This window comes from Lathamus discolor, chromosome 2, assembly GCF_037157495.1.
Source record: "Lathamus discolor isolate bLatDis1 chromosome 2, bLatDis1.hap1, whole genome shotgun sequence".
Taxonomy (NCBI): domain Eukaryota; kingdom Metazoa; phylum Chordata; class Aves; order Psittaciformes; family Psittacidae; genus Lathamus; species Lathamus discolor.
In genome coordinates, this window is record NC_088885.1 from 117097457 (window position 1) to 117116958 (window position 19502).

Sequence of the window (19502 nt, forward strand, 5' to 3'; positions counted from 1 at the left end):
ATATGGGAGGTGCTCCAGTCCCCTGATCATCCTCGTGGCCCTCCTCTGGACTTGTTCCAGCAGTTCCATGTCCTTTTTATGTTGAGGACACCAGAACTGCACACAATACTCCAGGTGAGGTCTCATAAGAGCAGAGTAGAGGGGCAGGATCACCTCCTTTGACTGCTGGTCACGCTCCTTTTGATGCAGCCCAGGATGCAGTTGGCTTTCTGGGCTGCGAGCGCACACTGAAGCCGGCTCATGTTCATTTTCTCATCGACCAGCACCCCCAAGTCCTTCTCCATGGAAGAATATGATGTGATTCTCAGAGAATTCTGATTCAGAGAATCAGAACGATAAAAGTGAGAAAACTTGTGGGTTGAGATAAAGACAGCTTAATATGTAAAGCAAAATCTGTGCATGCAAACAAAGCAAAACAAGGAATCCATTCACCACTTCCCATGGTCAGGCAGGTGTTCAGTCATCTCCAGGAAAGCAGGGCTTCATCTCACGTAGCAGTTACTTGGGAAGGCAAATGCCATCACTCCAAACATCCTCCCCTTCCTTCTTCTTCCCCCAGCTTTATATGCTGAGCATGACACCATATGGTATGGAATATCCCTGTGGTCAGTTGGGATCAGCTGTCCTGGCTGTGTCCCCTCCCAACTTCTTGCGCACCCCCAGCCTGCTCACTGATGGGGTGGTGTGAGGGGCAGAAAAGTTCTTGACTTCTGTGTGAGCGCTGCTCAGCAGTAACAAAAACATCCCTGTGTTATCAACACTCTTTGCAGCACAAATCCAAACCATAGCCCATACCAGCTACTAAGAAGAAAATTAACACTATCCCAGCCAAAACCCGCACAACTGAAAACTGTCTGCCCAAGAGAAAGAGCTGCATCTGGCACAACTTCCACACTTTGGTATAAAGGAAGCACCACAGTGCAGTAGCCATTCCTGTGCTACAGTTACGGCAATAAGCTTATAGTGCGCTCTGCTCTGTCAGCAGTGGCTACTTTTGGCTTTTGCTAAACAAGTAATTTGGAATTAATACTACATGAGGAGTGTAAACTTCTGAAGGACAGAGATAACAGTATAACCTCCTATTGTTAAAAAACAATCTACTGCAATGGTCTCATCATTATTATCTCATTATCCAGTAAGGAAACAACCATTCAGACACTTTTAAGTGTTATCTAGAGCCAAAAGCCATTTTCTGTTTAATTTTACTGTGTGCTTCACTGTTACTATTGATATGACAATCTCTTAGTTTTAATTATAAATAACGTATGTCTGCAGAGTGGTTTCAGTTGATTGTCACCAAGGTCTCTGTAAAAGACAAAAGCACAGACTGTAAGGATGCCTACAAGTTCACAGAGTATGAATTTTGTGCTTTCCTCTGAGCAACCTCAGTGCCTTTCAAGCAAGTCTTTAAAGCTCTACAACCCCTCCAGTTTTTTCTACATTGACTTCAGCACAGACAATAAAGCTGCTTTGTTACAGAACCACATAGAAGAAAAACAATTTTAAAAAAGGTCATTTTTTGAATACAGCTTTAATACAAAAAATACTATTTTCTATATTAGCCAAGTTAACCGTGTTTATCGTCACTGTTTAACAGTTTGGGCTTTTTTCCTTTTTGGCCTTAAAATTCTGATCTGGTTGCAGCTGTGTGTTATGGTATATGTCCCCTGGCAGCCTGGGCTTTAGAGAGCAGCCCCTCACATCCAGGCTTCCCATCCTTCCCAGACTCTGCCAAGAATGTTGGGATCCGTTGCTTGATCGATCAGGCATCTCACTTGTGTCTCTACTGAAAGGCCATCCTCTGGCTCCTTGGCTCTGATGTTGTTATCAGCATTACCACGAGCCACAGCTGCAAGATCATTATAAGAAGGTGACTTCTCGTGGCCGAGGCGCAGTTCATCACTAAAATTGAGAACACAAAAATAAGACCTTACTAAAAGAAACAAGCAGAAACATCTGTGATGGGTTTTTAAACACCAAACAGTACTTGAACACAAGTCCTGCAGCTTTATTTTTCAAGATGTGGAGACCATTCAGTAGCTGTGGAAAGCGACTGGTGGTTTCAGGTGTCCCTTATAGTGAATATTTCAAGCTCGTCGAAGATGTCTAAATGAAAGACAGCAGCAGTTCACATCTGAGCTGTTATCTCCCTATCTGCCCTACTGATTTGTGTCTGCAAGGAATATTTTGCTGCCTTTTCCAGTACAGCATTGACCACAAAAGGGATTCCTCCCAAGTCCTGCACTTTTCAGTGTTTGTATGGTTTTAAAACAGGCTTTTATTTGCTTTTCAACCCCCCTCTTGATTAATCCAAAATGTCTTTTTAAGAGAGGATGGAAGGGATTAATTGTACTTTAACTGAACTTTAAAGACATTCTGCCTTTAACCAGACTTGACTAGACTGACACAAACAACCTGGGAATGCCATCAGATTTGAATTTGGTGGCTTTGGGAAACAGCAATACCTCCATGCCTTCCATACAGCTGGTTCAGGTTCCATTTCAAGCAACTGTCCAGCAGAAGCATATTGATATAAATACCACCCCCAGACTAGAAGCTGTGGAGAGGAACATGAAGAACAGCAGTCTGAGGAGTGAGAAGTTAAGCAGGCTTAGAGGGTGGGGCTGTGTGTGCTGCCAGGAACAGTAAAACTGCTCAGGAGGCCTGAGCTGCAGCCGGAACACGAATGGGGAGTTATCTGGTGTTTGGCTGATAGGGAGGTTCAGAGGGCTTGTATGTGGACCAAATGATTCTGACAGGAGGCCTGTCTCTTCTCTTTTCTTAGCTGCCACTCTATCTAAAGGCAGTGGAATCTGACACAGGAGACTGCCAAAGCTCTTGAAGCAGATGAAAGCAGAAGGAGAGCATCTTACCAAGTGATTGTTGCAGGATTGGCACCTGTAAGCTTTCGTTTGACATAGCTGACTCTCTGCAAAGGGTACCAGTTTACTTCAGATGTGTTTACTTCCTTAATCCATGTACCTCCCTTTTTCAGCTGTCTTTGTTCAGAGTTCTAAACAGAAAACAAATGTGCCCTATTTATCATAAGTCATATACTTAAAAGCCCTTTAAGCTGCCTGATCATAGCAAGTCAAGCTCAAGTGCAAATGCAATAGAGGGCAAAGTAGTGATGATATCTATCCAGGCAGTGACTAAAAATTTAATTTACAACTGGAGTTACTGCAGTGCAACTAGTTTCAGATTTTTTCTCTGTAATTATTAGTTTGAACCATACAGTGTTATGTAAATTTAAGAGTCTGATTACAAAAAGATGAAAATATATATGCTGTGATGTAAGTGACATAACATGATCAAGAGATACCCACATTTTTAGGATTATCATGCAGATAAAGAACAGTACAATGATAACACAGACATATGTTACTATTCTTTGTCCATGGATCATTTAAAATCCTTTAGTTCAGTTTCTTTGAGAACTCAGAAAAACACAGAAATATAAGAGGAATGCTGAGTAAGCATCAGGAAATACTTCCGCTTCTGATCAGTTTTATCCTTACTACAGTTTAAGAATTTTCACATGAAACAAAAGGAAAGAGGAAAAATCCCACCTTCCAGTCCAAAGAAGGCTCTTTTACAAATACATCCATCGTGCTGATGAGGAGATCTGGATCCTCACGATAAGCCCTTAGGGCATGTACCATCACACTATAAATGAGACCCCACTCTTTCACTGGCATCATCAGATTAACAAACTGGCGGGTCAGACGAAAAGGCATCAACTCTGGCACCGGCAAAAACTAGCCAAGGGGAAGGACAGTCCAAAGAAAACAAGAATTAAGAAGCCTTGGAACAGAAGGATTAGAGATAAATATTTTTTTCTTTTCAAGCTTTGAAACCCTCTCTGTCCCCTAACTGAAAATAATGTGTGACACGGCTGAGCAGGGCCATCAAAGCTCTAGTCATGAATATTTAGTGACAGTGCTTAAAAGCACAGCTGAACTATATACCACCATACCACATAGACTCCATGAAACTCTACTGCTCCTTGTTTGTCTGAGAATATATGGAAACACAGATTTTCTTCTATTAACTAGAAATAACTTGTAAACATTAATTTGCAACAGAATAGTGGCAAATAAGGAGCATTAAATTTAGCACTGAGACCAGATGTGTCATTGCACATAAAAGCTGTAATAAATTAATTAGAAAAGCAAGTACCTGTGTAGCTGAGCCAAACGCATATCCAAAGTCTATTCCCACCATGCCACCTGTCTCCTTGTTAATCATGAAGTTGGACAGATGTCTATCTCCAATACCAAGTATCCAGTGGCTGATGCACATCAGTGCATGAGAGCTGGCAAAATGGGACCGCAGGGACAGGAAAGCTTGAGGAGATGTACTCATTTTCACAAAGGCTCGCCTTAAAACAGAAATCTCTTGTTGCATACAGATTAACCACCACCATTTGTTTCACAACCTGCAGCCATTAACAGTGCACTTACCGCAGCAGGTCTTCTGGAACACTGCTTTCCCTGCTTCTGAAAGACTTAACTGTTTCTGTACGGTTAGCGTTTCTGCAAATTAAAGAAGGAATAATGTTAGCTATTGAAATAACAGCCCACTGGGTGTTAGAAGTTCAGATGTGTACACAGAATCATAGAAAGGTTTGGGTCAGAAGGGAAACTCAAGATCATTAAGTTCTATCCCCCTTGCTATGGGCAGGGACATCTCCCACTAGATCAAGTTGTTCAAAGCCCCATCCAGCCTGGCCTTGAACACTGCCACAGATGGGGCAGATACAGCTTCACTGAGCAGTACCAGTGAGCTGTTGAATATTAGTGTGGATGAAAGAGACAAGATCCCAGACACCAGTTTCTTCATGAAATATTGACTCCTGGAGTATCTCGGTGCAGCTAGATTTAAGAAGAACTAGGCCAGAATATGAATGTCTGAATAGTCTTTCTACCTTTGCATCTCTTGTAATCTTTTATAGCTTTGGATAAGTTAAAGAAGCAATAAAACACATTCCACAAAACCCACCCTTTACCAACCTAGTATCCAAGATGAACCTTAAAGGTTCTCCATTCTGTTAATATAGAGAATTGCATTTTAAACCAGCAGACAAACTGTGTACTAGGGTACAGCCCTGCAAAGGAGGCCAGCATGAGATGAGTGGGGGTGATTGGGAGTTCCAAAGCACATTCTGGATCTGAATACAAGTATTAATGTAGATGCACTAATTTAAAGGAGTCAAAGTTTTCCTTTAAAAAGCAAGATGCTCGCTTAAGCAGGTTATGAGCTCATCATGCTCCACTGCAAACTCCACTTCCCCCCCCCCCCCACATCAGTGCCAGATCTAGGCAGGTGTGGAAATTCCAACAAGAGGATGCCCAGGCTGGGACCCGAACCATCAAATATTCTTAAATTCTCAGTGAATCAAAGTGGTTTTCTCTGTCCAGCTTCAGCAGGTGCTCTGGCTCTGAGGCAGCCTAACTGCATAATCAGGAAGGAACAAGACACCTACAAAATAAAGTGCAGATGCTCTTCTTCAACTAAACACTTTCTTAAAGAAGTGAGCAAGCTTCTGGAAGCATTCCCGTGCTCTGGGGGGATTTTGGCAGTACTAAACTCCTCCTGCAGAGCATCTCCAGTAAGACAAAGGAGTAAATGAGCAAAAATCATATCTAGCCTATGAATTATAAGGCAGAGCATATTTTTCCTGGAATTTCTACAACTCTATGTGTGCACACTCTAGTTTCTATATTTTACATGCAGTTCTCAACACTTACCTGTACATAACCTGGTATCGAGAAATGCCTTGTGCTTTCCCACCCATCTTGGACAGCCACTCATAATAGGCAGCATGAGGTCCCTTTTTGCTAGGTACAAGAAAGAAAAGCTGATGATTTCCCTGTATTACCTTACCACTCTGTACTTGAACACCTGCAGGCTGTGTGCGGCTATGACCCATGAGATTTTTATGCACAGGAAGAGTCTGGTATCTGCAGCCTACATCAGTCTTAGCCTTGCTCTGGAAATGAAGTTTATGCAATCAGTGCATATGCTGATCCATCCATCTCATTCCCCCTAGCTTTGAATGCACTTCAGTCATGTTTGTCAGAAGATTAGAATCCTCAAAGGTGATAACTTGTCAATAGGCACTGTGAAAATTAGATACTGTGTTGACAAGAAAGACCCAGAATAATTTCTGCAGGGAGGGAAAGATATTTTCAAGTCTTGCATCCATTGGAGAGGCATTATGCAGCCTACCACAGTAGTAGGTATGTAATAAATGCTGCTGTTTGTCCATGGGAATGCAGGAAGGCAGTCCATTATCTCCTCAGTGTGTACAAGAGGGGAGGAATGGGGACTTGTTGAAGAATTTGATCTTTTTTTCCCTATCTTAACTAAATATACTTGACATTAAACTTCTTTTCCAGAGAGAAGGCAACTTAGCAGAGCACCTGCCTTCTCTCTTCCAAAGCATGTTCTGAGATAGAGAGATCCTTTCCATGTAAGAAGTATTTATCATTTATAGACTGCACAGACCCTCAATTTGGGATGAAGAAAAGGATGTCAAAACTTCAGGAGGGTATGCCCCCCACCCCAACAAAAATATTGCCAGCAAGGATTTAATCAGAATTTTCCTTTGTGAGTGCCATCATTCAACCACAGCTCAAGATACAGTGTCTTAATTGACTTGGTTGAAGAACATATGGGTAAGTATTTAAAGCCTATATACAACAATAAAATAAAGCTATTTTGGAGTGGGATAAATAATCAACTGTTTTTAGAAAGATGCTCATCTTCTACATTCAGTACATTAGAAATTTTCTCCCTTCATGAGGTAGTTCCCTGTGAGGAGTCCTCCACTTTCCCAGTCAATGAACTGAGACTAACATAATAACGCTCTCTTCACAAAAGTGAAGCAGACTGCGGTAATGCAGGAACTGTAACAGTTCCTGAACTGCTCACAAGTTCAGTAATTATAGAAGTAAAGACTCTCTGTAGTTGAACCTCTATGCTGGAGGCTACTCCAACCGGTCCCATAAACAAGAGGACTTGTAAAAATAAATGGTGACAGCAACACTCCGACAAATTCAAACAGAAATTATGCATCAAGAACAACACTGGTGAATAAAACTACATGTCTAAATTCCAGCATAGAAAGAGACTGAAATGATAGAATTAAATCGATTTTACAACTATTAGTGCTCCAATTACAATCAAGAGAAAGCTAACTTATTCAAACCCAGCATTTTTATAAAGTCAGACTGTTCTTTTACAGGTGTGTTTTGTGCATCTGCTGACAATTTCCTCTGTCACTGACTCACTGCTGAACCCAGGACCTGAATAGCTCTGTCTCTGCTCTGCTCCTCTTCCCTCTGCTCAGCTCCCCACCTCACTGACCTACGTCCATTTCCTGCCTGATCAAATCAAGAGATCAAAATCCTTTGCCTGTAAAATCAATGTGCTGATAAGGAAATTGTGATGATAGTGACGTCACAAGTGATTATAATTATAAGCCTCTTGTTTAAACAACCTGGGTGGAGGATATTCCAGGTACAATGGTACTCATTAAACAAACAGTTGCTAATTACTAATTTGGGTCAGGAAGTACAAACTGCCTCCTCACTTACAGGTGCTTTCATTTCATTCTTATTAAAAAATAAAATGCTGCCACAAGATTGTCAGTATCAAAAGCCCATTAGTAGTGGACACTAATAGAAAAGACAGCTAAACAAGCATCACCTGTTATAGTTGATGCTTTCCTCTTCAGACATGCTATTCTTAAGAAATTCTTTTAAAGTACAAGTATTTTCCAGCCACTTGATGAGCCCCAGTCTGGAAAAAAATTATTCAGAGATGTGAACAAGCAGCTCAGAGTTGAACTTCAGAAGAACACCACAAGTAGGAAGTAACACATTCTAGTGCCTGCTAAATTAAGGTTGATATTCAAATATACTCTGAAAGTTTCCAAAGCAACTTCAATGTCTTTTAAAAGGAAAATAAATAACAATAAAAAAGCCAAGACACAAAACACCAGAACCAGAATCTGGCAGACAGAAATCTCACTTTCCAACATCCCAAAAGTAACAGATGTTAACACAAGGACTTCTGTCCCTTCAAAAAAGAAATGCCCACCTTGTTGTGATGGGGATGACCTGGTAAGTTTTTAACTGCATATTCCTTTGGCTACATGTAGCATCTTGGGAAAGGATAATGTTCATTACATCAAACAGCTGCTCAATACGTTGGTCTTGTCTCAGGTCTTCACCACCTTTGACAAGAAAAGGATACTCCTGCTCATCGCTACCTCGGATTGTTATGCGTTTTGGCTTCCTCAAGGATTGCATTACACTTATCTTGGAAAAAACAGGAAAAAGCAAAATATTTGTGACAGAAGACTCGGCCTTACAGGATCATCACTGAGATTAAGCATATCTGTCATTCCTGGATGGCATAATCAAGTTGCTCAGTTACTACTAGAAAAACAAATGCCCACTTGCAGACCTTCCCTTATGTGCTGCAAGATGTGTACACAAGCAGCAGCTTTGCTACTGTCAAATTCTTCACATGGAATATGGACACAAATTTATACCATAAAGGATTTTGACTCAAAATCATACCCGTTCATCAAATCCAGAGATTTTTGCATGGTACTCTGGCAATGGCTTCCCTTTTCCATCATACTGACCTGAAGTGGTAGTAGAAAAAAGTGAAAGAAAAAAGGTTACATAGACTTACTTTTTTTAAGTGTGTTTAAGAATAGAACACACTTTCAAATATTTTGTCAAATTGGTAGGATATATAGGTATGAAGAAAATATTTAATCCACCATATACATCATATGATTTAATTTAGTATTCTTTCTTTGTTAAACTGCTAGAATTGCATTGTTAATGGTTTCAAAGGACACACCCTTTCTGAAACAGATTTAAACATACATTAGATTTATATATCAGATTTCCTTGAGTCAGACCTTTAAAAATTACTTAGGCAAGAAATATAATTTTAGAAACAATTCTAAAATCAATTCTAAAACAATTCTAAAATCAGGACTACAGTTTAAGAACAGAATTAAGAGATGATGAATGAATGAACAGTTATTTCATGGGAAATCTTCCTCTGTGTAAGGCCAGAAAGAAGGACAATACGACCAACATGAGTAGAGTTCAAGAGTAGCAACTTTCTTGTAAAGGACAGTTCACCATTGACACTGAAGAGGAACTTACCAGGAACTTCTAGTTCATTCCTCAAGAACTCGGCTTTGAATTTGCTCATCCACGGTGAACATTCTTTCAGGTTTCCAGGTTCTTTACAGTTTTTGTTCATTTTTGAGAGAAGAGACGTTGTAATTGATTCAAAGTCACTAATCTTCATATCCAACAGTACTGAGCCACCTTTTCCAAAATGATGGTCAAAGTCCTTTGCAAAAGCCTGACGTTCATTTATAGAAAGGAACTGCATTAACACCAAATGCAGACTGCCTTTGTTCTCATGCCTGACAGGTCCTTGCTGTATGGCTCAACCTACAGCTGCTCCGTTCCTTCTGCCCCCACCCATCACTGGCACATCCTCCTGCCAATTCTTATTCCATACTCTTAAGTGTGAAGTCATTATCATCAGAGACCCAGCTTATCTTGCAGCAACATATTCAAGCAGCTAGTATGCCCCTAAACTCCTAATTGCCCTTTCTGGTGCTCTATCACCTCACCTCCTTTCAACTCCACCTTACTCTCATCCTCCATCTTCCCTGCTCATGGAAAAAGAATCTCCCTAGCGACACTTGGTAAGTTTATCTAATGCTAATGTGACATAAGAATGGCCACATGGGAGAGACTTGGATCCACCTAGCCCTGGTCATGGCCTATGCACATACTATACAAGCATACAGCCCCGATTCTACAGGAGTATCACTCTCCTGGCCATCAGCAATTTGCAGCTCAGAGATTTCTAGACCCAGAAATGTGCATTTCTATGTAAAAACTCTCAAAGCATTTCCCCGAGCCCCATGCTATTTTCTGCTTTTGAAAAGTCCTTTCTGTAATTCTTCATAGTTTTAACTCTTCTGAATAACTTACCCTAAATAAATCAGGATAAGCAGCAAAACTGAGTAGCATAACATAGCAAAACACCCTAAGATGCTCATATATCCTTGGCAGCAGGAAAAACAAAAACCCAGGGCCAGATTCCTGTGCATGTTTCTGGATGGTCAGAGAGCCCTAGGCCCTGACAACCTGGCAGTGCGCAGGAAGGGGAAGGCAGAAGCTGAGCTAAGAGGGAACATTTAGTTCTGAAGGGCAGTCAGAGGTTGAACTATATAGTAAGTCCATAGCTTCTAGCAAAGAAATCCCAGTCCAGTACTAACAACTTGATCTCTTGCCTCATCAAGTCCTGCAGCACTTGTAAAAACTGTAATCTGGCTTCCACTTTTGACTTTCAGGTGCCTTCTAGAAAAGCACACAATGCCAACATGACTCAGTAATCACACATACCTGAATAAAGCTTTTCCTCAGCAATCCAAGGCCAGGAGCATCTAAATTCCCCAAACTCTTGTACAATCCTTCGTACATTTCCTTAAGCTTATTTTTATTTCTCTGAGCTTTTACCAACTCATTTTTGACATCCTCAACCCAATCCTGCAAACAGAAAGAAACAGGTAAGTACTGAGAAAGTTTGCTGACCCTCGCTCTTTGGTAGCCTGCTCAGATTGTGTTTGTATTTCCTTATTTACAAATAGCTAATTAATGTGTCGATAATCAGAAGAGCAATTGAAAGGCTATGGAAATACCCCCCTTCACCCTGGAAGGCAAAAGCTAAAAAGGGCTAGCACAAAATAGCCAGCTGCCACAAGGGAGGGAGACTACACCAGTGAAAGCTGCTGACAGCACCCTGCCAAAGGGTAGTGAAGGTGAAGGGAAGGAGGGGGAAAAAGCCAAAACATTTTACCTTAAAAATCATTACGGGATTAGAGAGCTGTTCCAGGGAGCGAACAAAATCTTGAACTATTCCTCCTCTGTCCAACTTATTCCTGATTCTTTAAAAGAAAAAAGCGCACCACAATGCAACAGAGCTACCATTACCACTTAGCATGCAGATAAGCAATGATCCAGATTGTCTGCCATATTCAAGAACCTGGTAAACTAATCGAGGGATAGGTAGGCAGGACTCCCTAAGAATTCTCTCTGGGACTGCATGATTGTGAATATATTAACTGTACTTACCACGCAGCTCCCAATTTCTTAATTAAGTGCTCCACTATTAAAACTGGAGCTTGCTGGTGAAGTGGAAAGTGTCCTTGCAACATAAATAGGCACTAACCATACTATACATCCTGTCACAACAGTTATTCAAGGGTGATACTTTGTGAAGCACAAGACTTTATCTTCTTACCTGAAGCAAAGAGATTTAGCAAATGTATGAGAGATTAAAAAAAAAAAAAAAGGCAGAAAGACCACTAAAATTGTATTAGTGGTTCTACAGCACTGCGTGGTATAAGTTAACTTTTGCCTGCGGATTAACTCGGGTTTTATCGCATGGCAAAATGGGCAAGGAAGGGCTTGTAGAGGAAGGTGCATGCTACACACTGAATAAGCAGAGAAGAACACAAAAGAGCTGTCAGTCAAGATAACATGCATCCATTTCACTGGCCCTCTCTTAAGTTTGGTAGCAGCATCTACCTTATTTAAACATTTCTGCTTTCTTTTGGTATTAGAAAGATCGTAAATGTCTAAGCAAGCTTAATCTTCACCTCTGATGGATACTGACTCATGCTGCTGTGAAGTCTGCTACAGAAAGAGCCTAATCATGACCAGATTTCCCTTCTACCTCAGCAGAACAGGATAAAAAAGAAGAAACTTTGACCACCACAGAATAACAAGGAGAAAGGGGTTGCTTCTTTGTGGTCTTTTAATTTTATCTTGGAAAAACTTCCCACAGCCTGTGGACTGTATGTACTCAGTACTTCAGCATGTATTAAGGCCCCCAGCCTGAGTATGTCTAATACTAAGACTTATGTATTGTTTTTCCCTGGGCCTTTAAATGAAAACATAATGTGCATGGGACTACCCTCTAATGTTCCTCATGCCCACCCTAGAGAAAAGTCTGTTTAGGAAAAATAAATCAATCTCTTTACTCCTGAATGAAAAACATACAAAAGAGCTCCTCTGATTGGAAATTCACCTTTCTACAAATTCCTTGTTCTTACAACCAGTTGCAGTATCTTTGAAACAGTAACTTTCACTGCTGATCATGAAAGGGTAGATGATTGCCTGGGGATAGGTATCTGCAATCTCTTCAACAGTATGTTGCACGGCTACTGCTTCATCCTTGTCAAGTAGTGCCATCATCTGGCTAATCCAACCAATAAACTGCCAACAGGGAACCGAAGAAAGCTGCAAAAACAACAGACACTGCTTTCAACTGTGATCCGCCTGGAAAATACAAAACGTAGCAAGCAAACAAAACTGCTCTGTGGCCCAGCCCGTCAGACAGAAACACATGAAAAGGAAACAGAGAATGTCAACTAAGCTGCACAAACCAGCCCCCAGTGAAGCAGAGGTTTCATCATTACTACGACTACTACTACTACTATCACCACCCACTGCTGCTGCTGCTTAATAGGTTTTCCATTATAAAGATTTGCAGCTTGCTCTTCAAGATGAGGCTTTACACTCAAACTTGTGGCTTTTCTGTCTAGGTGTAATATAGCAATTTTTGATCACCATATACAAACAACTCAAAAATCTGATGGGATAGCTCAAACACCATTGGGTTGAAGTCTTGGTTTGAGTAAAAAAAGGCAGGCAGGGGAACACTGGAAGTTCTACCACAGTTTTGTCCTTCCTTCAACTTTAAAAAAGTTTTGGTTTGCTGACAGATACTAACTTCAGTAAAGCACACCTCCCAGTATATTTCATGCTCGCTCCCCTTCAAAAACTGTAATCACTTCTGAAAGGACTATTACAATATATTTTCTTGTGATAGCCAGAGGCCAGACTCACAAATCCTTTCCTCCTGTCTTACCCCTTCCTGCCTTTCTAGTCAGTATTTATCTCACAGAAAGACGGAGGAGAGGACTAAGAACTGCCTGCTGAACTCCTTTTCGGGGTGAGATCTGTCAACTGGACCAGCTGTCAGGTTCTGTTTGAACCAGCAGAGTTTCACTGTGGCCACACCATGCGCACCCCTCAGCCATTTTTGCTATTTCCTCCGTTTCTGGGGATAACTAAGCCATGTTTCTGTCTTGAGTTCTTCCTCTGACAGTGCCTGGCACTCTGTGAACACCAGCATAATGACATGGGCTTGAAAAGGCAGGCAGGCTAAGGCAGATACAGGCATGAGTCACAGACATCTCAGCTTATCTGTCCTATGACAGCAGGGAAGGTAAGCATGGCTCACAGTATCCTGCAGTCGAATGGCAAGGCAGGGACGGGTAGCAGAAGGGAAGAAGTGGGAAATACAAAGGAGGAAGAAGCTGTAGTGACTTCTGAAGTGAGAAGTGGAGATGTGGAAAATAAGTCTGGAAACGCTGCTGCCTTCCTGCATACAGGAAACAGCCTACGGAAATTAGATTAACATTCCACACCCTAACACTAACCACCTTTATCAGCTCACTTAAGTTGTTCTGAAGGAAAAAAACCCAACAAACCCACAACACACTTTCTTCTCCAGCAGTTCTCAAACTAACGTTTGGAATCGGAATAATGATAAAAAGTTAAACTTGTAAGAAAAAAGTTCCTGTCCGTATGAATTAGGCTCAGCAAGTTAGAGAAAAGACAAGGAACAAGGATGGGATAAAATTTATCTGATTTACCTGAAGCAAAACTTACCAGTCTAACCTCTCTATCCATCCAACCTCCACCTCCACCTTTTAAATCTGATTTATAGCAATATTTGCTGCCAGAAAAATGGAATCAACTAACCTCTCGTGTCACTAGACCCAATGTCTCTGCTGGATATCTTTCAACTATTTGCAGCAGTCTAGGAAATCTCAGCCTGGCTTCTCTGGAGTTCAGTTTTAAAGCTTTAATCATTTTGTCCACCACAATAGCTGGGAATAGCTGTAGATCTGCAGTATTAATTTCTGCCAAGAGACATTAAACAAGAATTATCAGAAACACCATCACTTGTTCCATGTCTCTGATCATCTGAACATTCATCTTTACAATTCAGAATTTTCAGTGTATTTTGTATTTTTACTTTGTTCTCCTTCCCATCTGTTTAAACTGCAGGCATCTGCAACACATGTACTTAGGAACTGTAAGGATTATCTTTATCAGGAAGCTGCATCACTCCTGGTATCTTGCTGGCTTTAAATACAGCACTGCTGTGGTCTGGGAAGGAGTAAGGGAAGCATCTGCTGGATATGATATATTTCTTACAAGTGAGAGGGAGACCACAAGTGATTCACTAGTACCAAAGCTATCACTAATAGTGCTGGGGGGGGAAAGGGAATATAAATACTGATGAACTGGAGGACAAACTGTTCCATTTAAATTCAAGACATGTGGCTCAGGGACATCTGGTTATCAGAAAAAGTCACGTATCACAGATAAATCCACCTCACATGCTTAGGAGAAATCCTGACTCACCAAGTGAGTTTTCTTCTTCCTTACGTAGATGCTGGTCACAGAAACCAACCAAGGTCATATAAGCATCAATAACTCCTGTCACATCTACACGTTCCATAGAGTGGGACTGCACCTCCTCTTCAGACTTCCTTGCAGCACTGCTGAAACACTGAAAAGCCTTTCTGTTCAGGCCTGCCAATACCTGAAATTCAACCAGAAGAGGGAAAGAAAAGAGACATGTTAGCAAGTAGCATTCAACAATTCTTTCTGAAACCAGAGCTTGCTTGCAAATCTTGAGTGGGTAAAGCTTTAACTGTACTCAATGTTTTGAGCAGCTGATACAAAGGAAAAAAAAAAGGGGGGGGACATTACATCAAGCAGTGATTTCCAGACTTTCCTATGGGAAAACATAAAACACACTTTTAACTTACATCAGAGTTTGGACATGCTACGTGAAATTTTTATAACTGCAAAAAAAAAATTACTAGAGGTTTTGCAAACAGTTAACAGAAAACTTAATAAAAAAATGCTTTTTTTTTTTTCCTTTTAAGACATTATATCTGCAACATCTGCATTAAGTTAGAATTTGTGTTTAAAAAAATAAGAAAGCATGCATCAAGCTATTTAAAATTATGTCTTTTTCCCTACTGCAAACATTGTCATACTGATTACATGTTTCTAATGCAGCTGATGCAACGAAGGACTTGACAAGATCCTTTACAACTGAATGTTCATAAATCAAGTACATACGTTCTCATACTCCCAACAAGATTACCAACCTCAGACATTGTAGATATTGTAGGTATTAAACAATATACAAAATTGCTGCAGAACAAGTTAGAACAACTGCAAAATGCTGTAAATAAATAGTCTGAATTTCAGGTAGGAGGAGGGAAACTACCAGGGTCAGAGTACTGCTTAATACTAAGCTAAAATAAGGCTAAGGTCTTTAATCTTACAGAAATATCTGGTATCCCCATCTGACCCAGAAGAGCTTTTATGCTCATCTTTTAGATTTCCTTAAGAAGAATGCTGCTAATAATTTGCTAATAAATGAACCTTAAGCTTTTGTTTGAGTTTCTTTACACCTGAAAACCTAAAATCTTTCTTGCAGGAACCTCTTCTTCATCTGCTTTTCTTTAACAACCACAAAACCACAAATTAAGAACAATTTTTTCCTGTTTTATACTCATATGGTTTGTATCTAAGGGTCTTCATTGTGGCTTTAGCAATTAATAGAAATAACACAGCAGTGGTATTTCAAATTCTTACTCAACTAATTTGAGAGACAAGAAGTCAGTGCCACAGCGCGGACAACTCACAACACATATGATTTCAGATACAGCATGGACTGTCACTGTGTTCTTCAAATGTGCACCTCCCCAAAACAGGCAAAGATGACCTGCATATGCTCTGTTTTAAAAACCAATCTCTATCACTAGAATTGCTTAGGTAAAATTAGTGTATCAATATCGTTATCAGTATTATAAAGATCTTAGTAAGAGTCTGACAGCATGAAGAAGCTCAGAAATGCCCAACTGAAATAAATGCATTTTTTGAGGATCATCTTGCCAAGCCTTGTCTTGCCACTCTGCACGCAGGTGCTACGACTAGGTTTTTCCCCTCCACACATACTGCAGGAACAGAGAAACACAGAAGTCTCCCAATTAAAAAAAGGTACAGTGGTGCAGAACTTCAGTAGAGCAAAAACCAGACAAAACAGCAATTGCAGCTTACACCCCCTCCCCTTTCCCTAGCTGGTGTTCCTGGATAAATCACTGCTAATAGCAGTGTGTATCTATCCGTATCTATCAGTACCTACTAGTGATTATAATACTCAAATACCTAAAAAGCTTTTCCCCTCTCATTTACCTTTTCAGGGCTCTCAAGACTTTCCCCTGACAGGGCTGATATTTTGCCAGCCTTTTCTTTCTCAATTTGCTCCAGGCATCTTGGGTCCTGACTAAGAGCATTTGCCATGACATGGTATGTAGTACCCAGAAGAAGATGCTGGTTTCGGAAGGCCATTATGTTCTTACAAAGATAGTCCGATTTGGTATCTTCTGTTGGAATTCAAAAACAAAGCTGGTAATTTGACAACAAAGTAGTTTTGTATAATAAACAATGTGAAGCAAAGAGAAGGTCGTTACCAAGCAGGGAGATGGTTTTTAACACTGACAGCATGCGTTCAGGACAACCCTGGTTCCGGCTGCAACTATGTGTAAAGCGGCAAAAGGCATAATTCCACCTCACCAGCCAGTCTTCCTTTGTTTTGGCTTCTTTGCGTAGGTCTTTCAGAAGCTTCTTGGCAACCGAGAAGCTGTTCTGTATTCAGATTAAGACAAAATTTTCACATAATGTACCTGAAGAGGAAATAAAACCTTTCTGCAACAAAATTAAGGATGAGAAGATTTGGGTGAGACAAGCAAAGGTGTAAGATGAAGAGAGGTCCAGTGCTTGCTGAGTCTCATTCAAAATCAGATCGGTGCTAATGGAGCAATTTGAGAAGAAAATGAGAAGAACAGAGGGACAAACTGAGGAAATTAAAATAATTCTATCTGCATGACTAAACAGGCATTAACTGTTCTGCAGTACAAACACACACTGGGAATGTAACTTGGTTTATAATGCCATTAAGCAAAATCACTTTGTGTTTTGATGAAAAGTTTCATGTAAGTAACATTAAAGAAAATCTTATTTTTCATTTACTCCTTTAAGAGTGTATAGTCAACATGGCAATAACATTATATTTGGTTATTACAGTGCTTAAAATAAACTCTTGTCAGTGACTGCAGATTTCTGCAGCATCTCAGATGAGGGAAACCTTGACTTCAATATTGTTCATCTTGTCTCAAGCTTGAAACACCGAAGGTCCACCATCAAAGAAGGGTACGTTTCAGTCATTTTAACAGTCATTTTTAACAGCCAAATCCAAACCTAAGTCACTCAGCTTGAGTTCTTTAAGTATGTGTTAAACTAACAGCGTTAAAAAAACATTAAAAATACTATCAAATTCCTCATCATTGCTAACTAAATTCTCTTGATTCAATCTGAATTTGTTTTCTTGTACAGAAAAGAATTATTTGTAAATGACAAGTATAATGTTTGGTTGCAAGCATCCCTTCCATTAAGACTGAACCATTTAAAATACTTTCTTTATCTGGCCTTTAGAGTGCCAGAAACCATCTGTGGATCAAAGGGGTCATCAGGCACATTTCCAGTAATGACGAATCATTGCCAAGTTTGTAACTAACATTTACCCATTTCTTTTCTTTCACTGTGGAACTGACTTTCCTGAGTTTTCAAAATGTCCTGGGCAGCAGGGTCAAACAGAGACAAGGTCTGCCCTGGCAAAAAGGTGCCCAACACCACCAGAGAGGCTTTCCCAGCTACAGTTTCTACATATTTTCTCAAAAAAAAAAAAAACCAAAACGGGAAGCTTCCAGACAGTACAATCACCTGTTTCCTGGCACTTTCTATCATCTTCATTTTCATATTAAATTTGCAGCTCTTAATCATTGAGTAAATGTCTTCACCCTGTTGATCCACTTCCATTTGCTCCCCAGCACCATATTCTTCATCCACCTCCATACTATCATTGGCCTGATCACAGAGAAGTTTCTCCTGCAGTTTGTCAAGAAAGAAGCACCTGCACAATGACAACAGGAGTACAAATCACCCTGGTATGCATCCAAGGGAATGAACATTCAAAAGAATTGATCTACCTGACTATAAACAAAGCTAAGAAAAAACAGGAAGCTATAGCAATCACCTTTGGCAAAGGCTAAACATAGTCCTCAGAGTCTGGAAAGTTGTAACAGAGCCAGGTTGACCCCGGGAGCATTCTAGGATCTTGAATTGGCATGATTAAGTATTAGAAAATGTCCATAACACAGTGGAATTTTCTCTTAGGTTGTTCTTCTAAAATCATAGCTACAACCTCTCAGTTCCCCAAGCCGTAACTTGACAGAATTGCAAACACGAGTCTCAATTGCATAGCGTGGCAGGCTGTATTTTATGTCAACCTGCAATTCAAATGTGTATCACACCAACACATGTAAACATTGACATTTGTGTTGCAGAAAAGACCAGCGACTATACTCAACTTTTGAAAGGGAACTGCCATGAACCAATACTAAATCCTTTTCATTCTACAATTAGTCCTATTTAATCTAATAGGATTTTCATTATGTAGACTGTTATTCAATGCAGAGGACAGCACTGTAGTCTGGAGTGGGGTCTGGAACATCATTTGGCACCAATTTAAGATGAGATAAAGGTTTTCTGAAAGCATGTAAGTGTTTAAGACACTGACAACCCTTCAACTCATAAATATTTTGAGACTTTGTAAAGGAGAAAGTCATACTATGTATTTTGCCTAATATTTAACTGCAGTAAGTTCTTCTGTAGTCATGCTTCCCTGATACTAAGAGATAATAAATTACAGAGCATGCTGGGTATCAGCAAAGCTGTTGAAGAAGTTGTCCCCCAGGAAAGGAGAAAGAATCTAAATTTGCACTTTAGGAATGGATTTGGATGATGATAGATACCATGGGGAGGACAGAAAACTTCACATTCAAAAAAGCATTCCAGCTTCTTAGGAGCTAATCTCTGGAGAAACTTTGCTCCTTCTAGCAACAGTCACACAGCAGACATCTCTAATTACAGCACTGGTCATTAACTTTCCTATAAACACGTGAAGCACTGATAGTGACACGGCTGGGCTTATTTTGTACACTCCCTAGCTTTGGAACAGCCTACAAAATAGGTTAGTATCTTTATTCATAACACACTGCCCTTTTTAGGTGGTGTTTCATTGAGCTAACTGTGGCTAATGTACTCAATTACAAGTGGGTGCTTTCAAGAGCTGCTGAAGTGGGCTAATTTGCACATTGCATGTGCACTGATGCTACACTGATAACAAGAAAACCCCTAAACTAACAGTTATATTTTCCTATCAAAATA

The 19502-nt window shown here is 40.3% G+C and overlaps 1 protein-coding gene across 1 annotated transcript in view; it reads right to left on the bottom strand.

The window, feature by feature from the left end:
• Positions 1–1512: 1512 nt before the first annotated feature.
• The window catches only part of PRKDC (protein kinase, DNA-activated, catalytic subunit), an 81037-nt gene continuing 63047 nt past the window's right edge, over positions 1513–19502 (bottom strand). The window contains exons 69-86 of the mRNA XM_065668228.1: positions 17997–18186; positions 16688–16862; positions 16410–16600; positions 14559–14739; positions 13890–14050; positions 12148–12359; positions 10915–11002; positions 10461–10604; positions 9198–9402; positions 8592–8659; positions 8107–8327; positions 7714–7806; positions 5751–5840; positions 4464–4535; positions 4180–4381; positions 3570–3758; positions 2874–3013; positions 1513–1902 (exon numbers count right to left, since the gene is read on the bottom strand). Coding sequence (XP_065524300.1) covers positions 1698–1902; positions 2874–3013; positions 3570–3758; positions 4180–4381; positions 4464–4535; positions 5751–5840; positions 7714–7806; positions 8107–8327; positions 8592–8659; positions 9198–9402; positions 10461–10604; positions 10915–11002; positions 12148–12359; positions 13890–14050; positions 14559–14739; positions 16410–16600; positions 16688–16862; positions 17997–18186 — 2827 coding nt within the window. The 3' untranslated portion in view covers positions 1513–1697. The remainder of the gene's footprint in view (positions 1903–2873; positions 3014–3569; positions 3759–4179; positions 4382–4463; positions 4536–5750; positions 5841–7713; positions 7807–8106; positions 8328–8591; positions 8660–9197; positions 9403–10460; positions 10605–10914; positions 11003–12147; positions 12360–13889; positions 14051–14558; positions 14740–16409; positions 16601–16687; positions 16863–17996; positions 18187–19502) is intronic.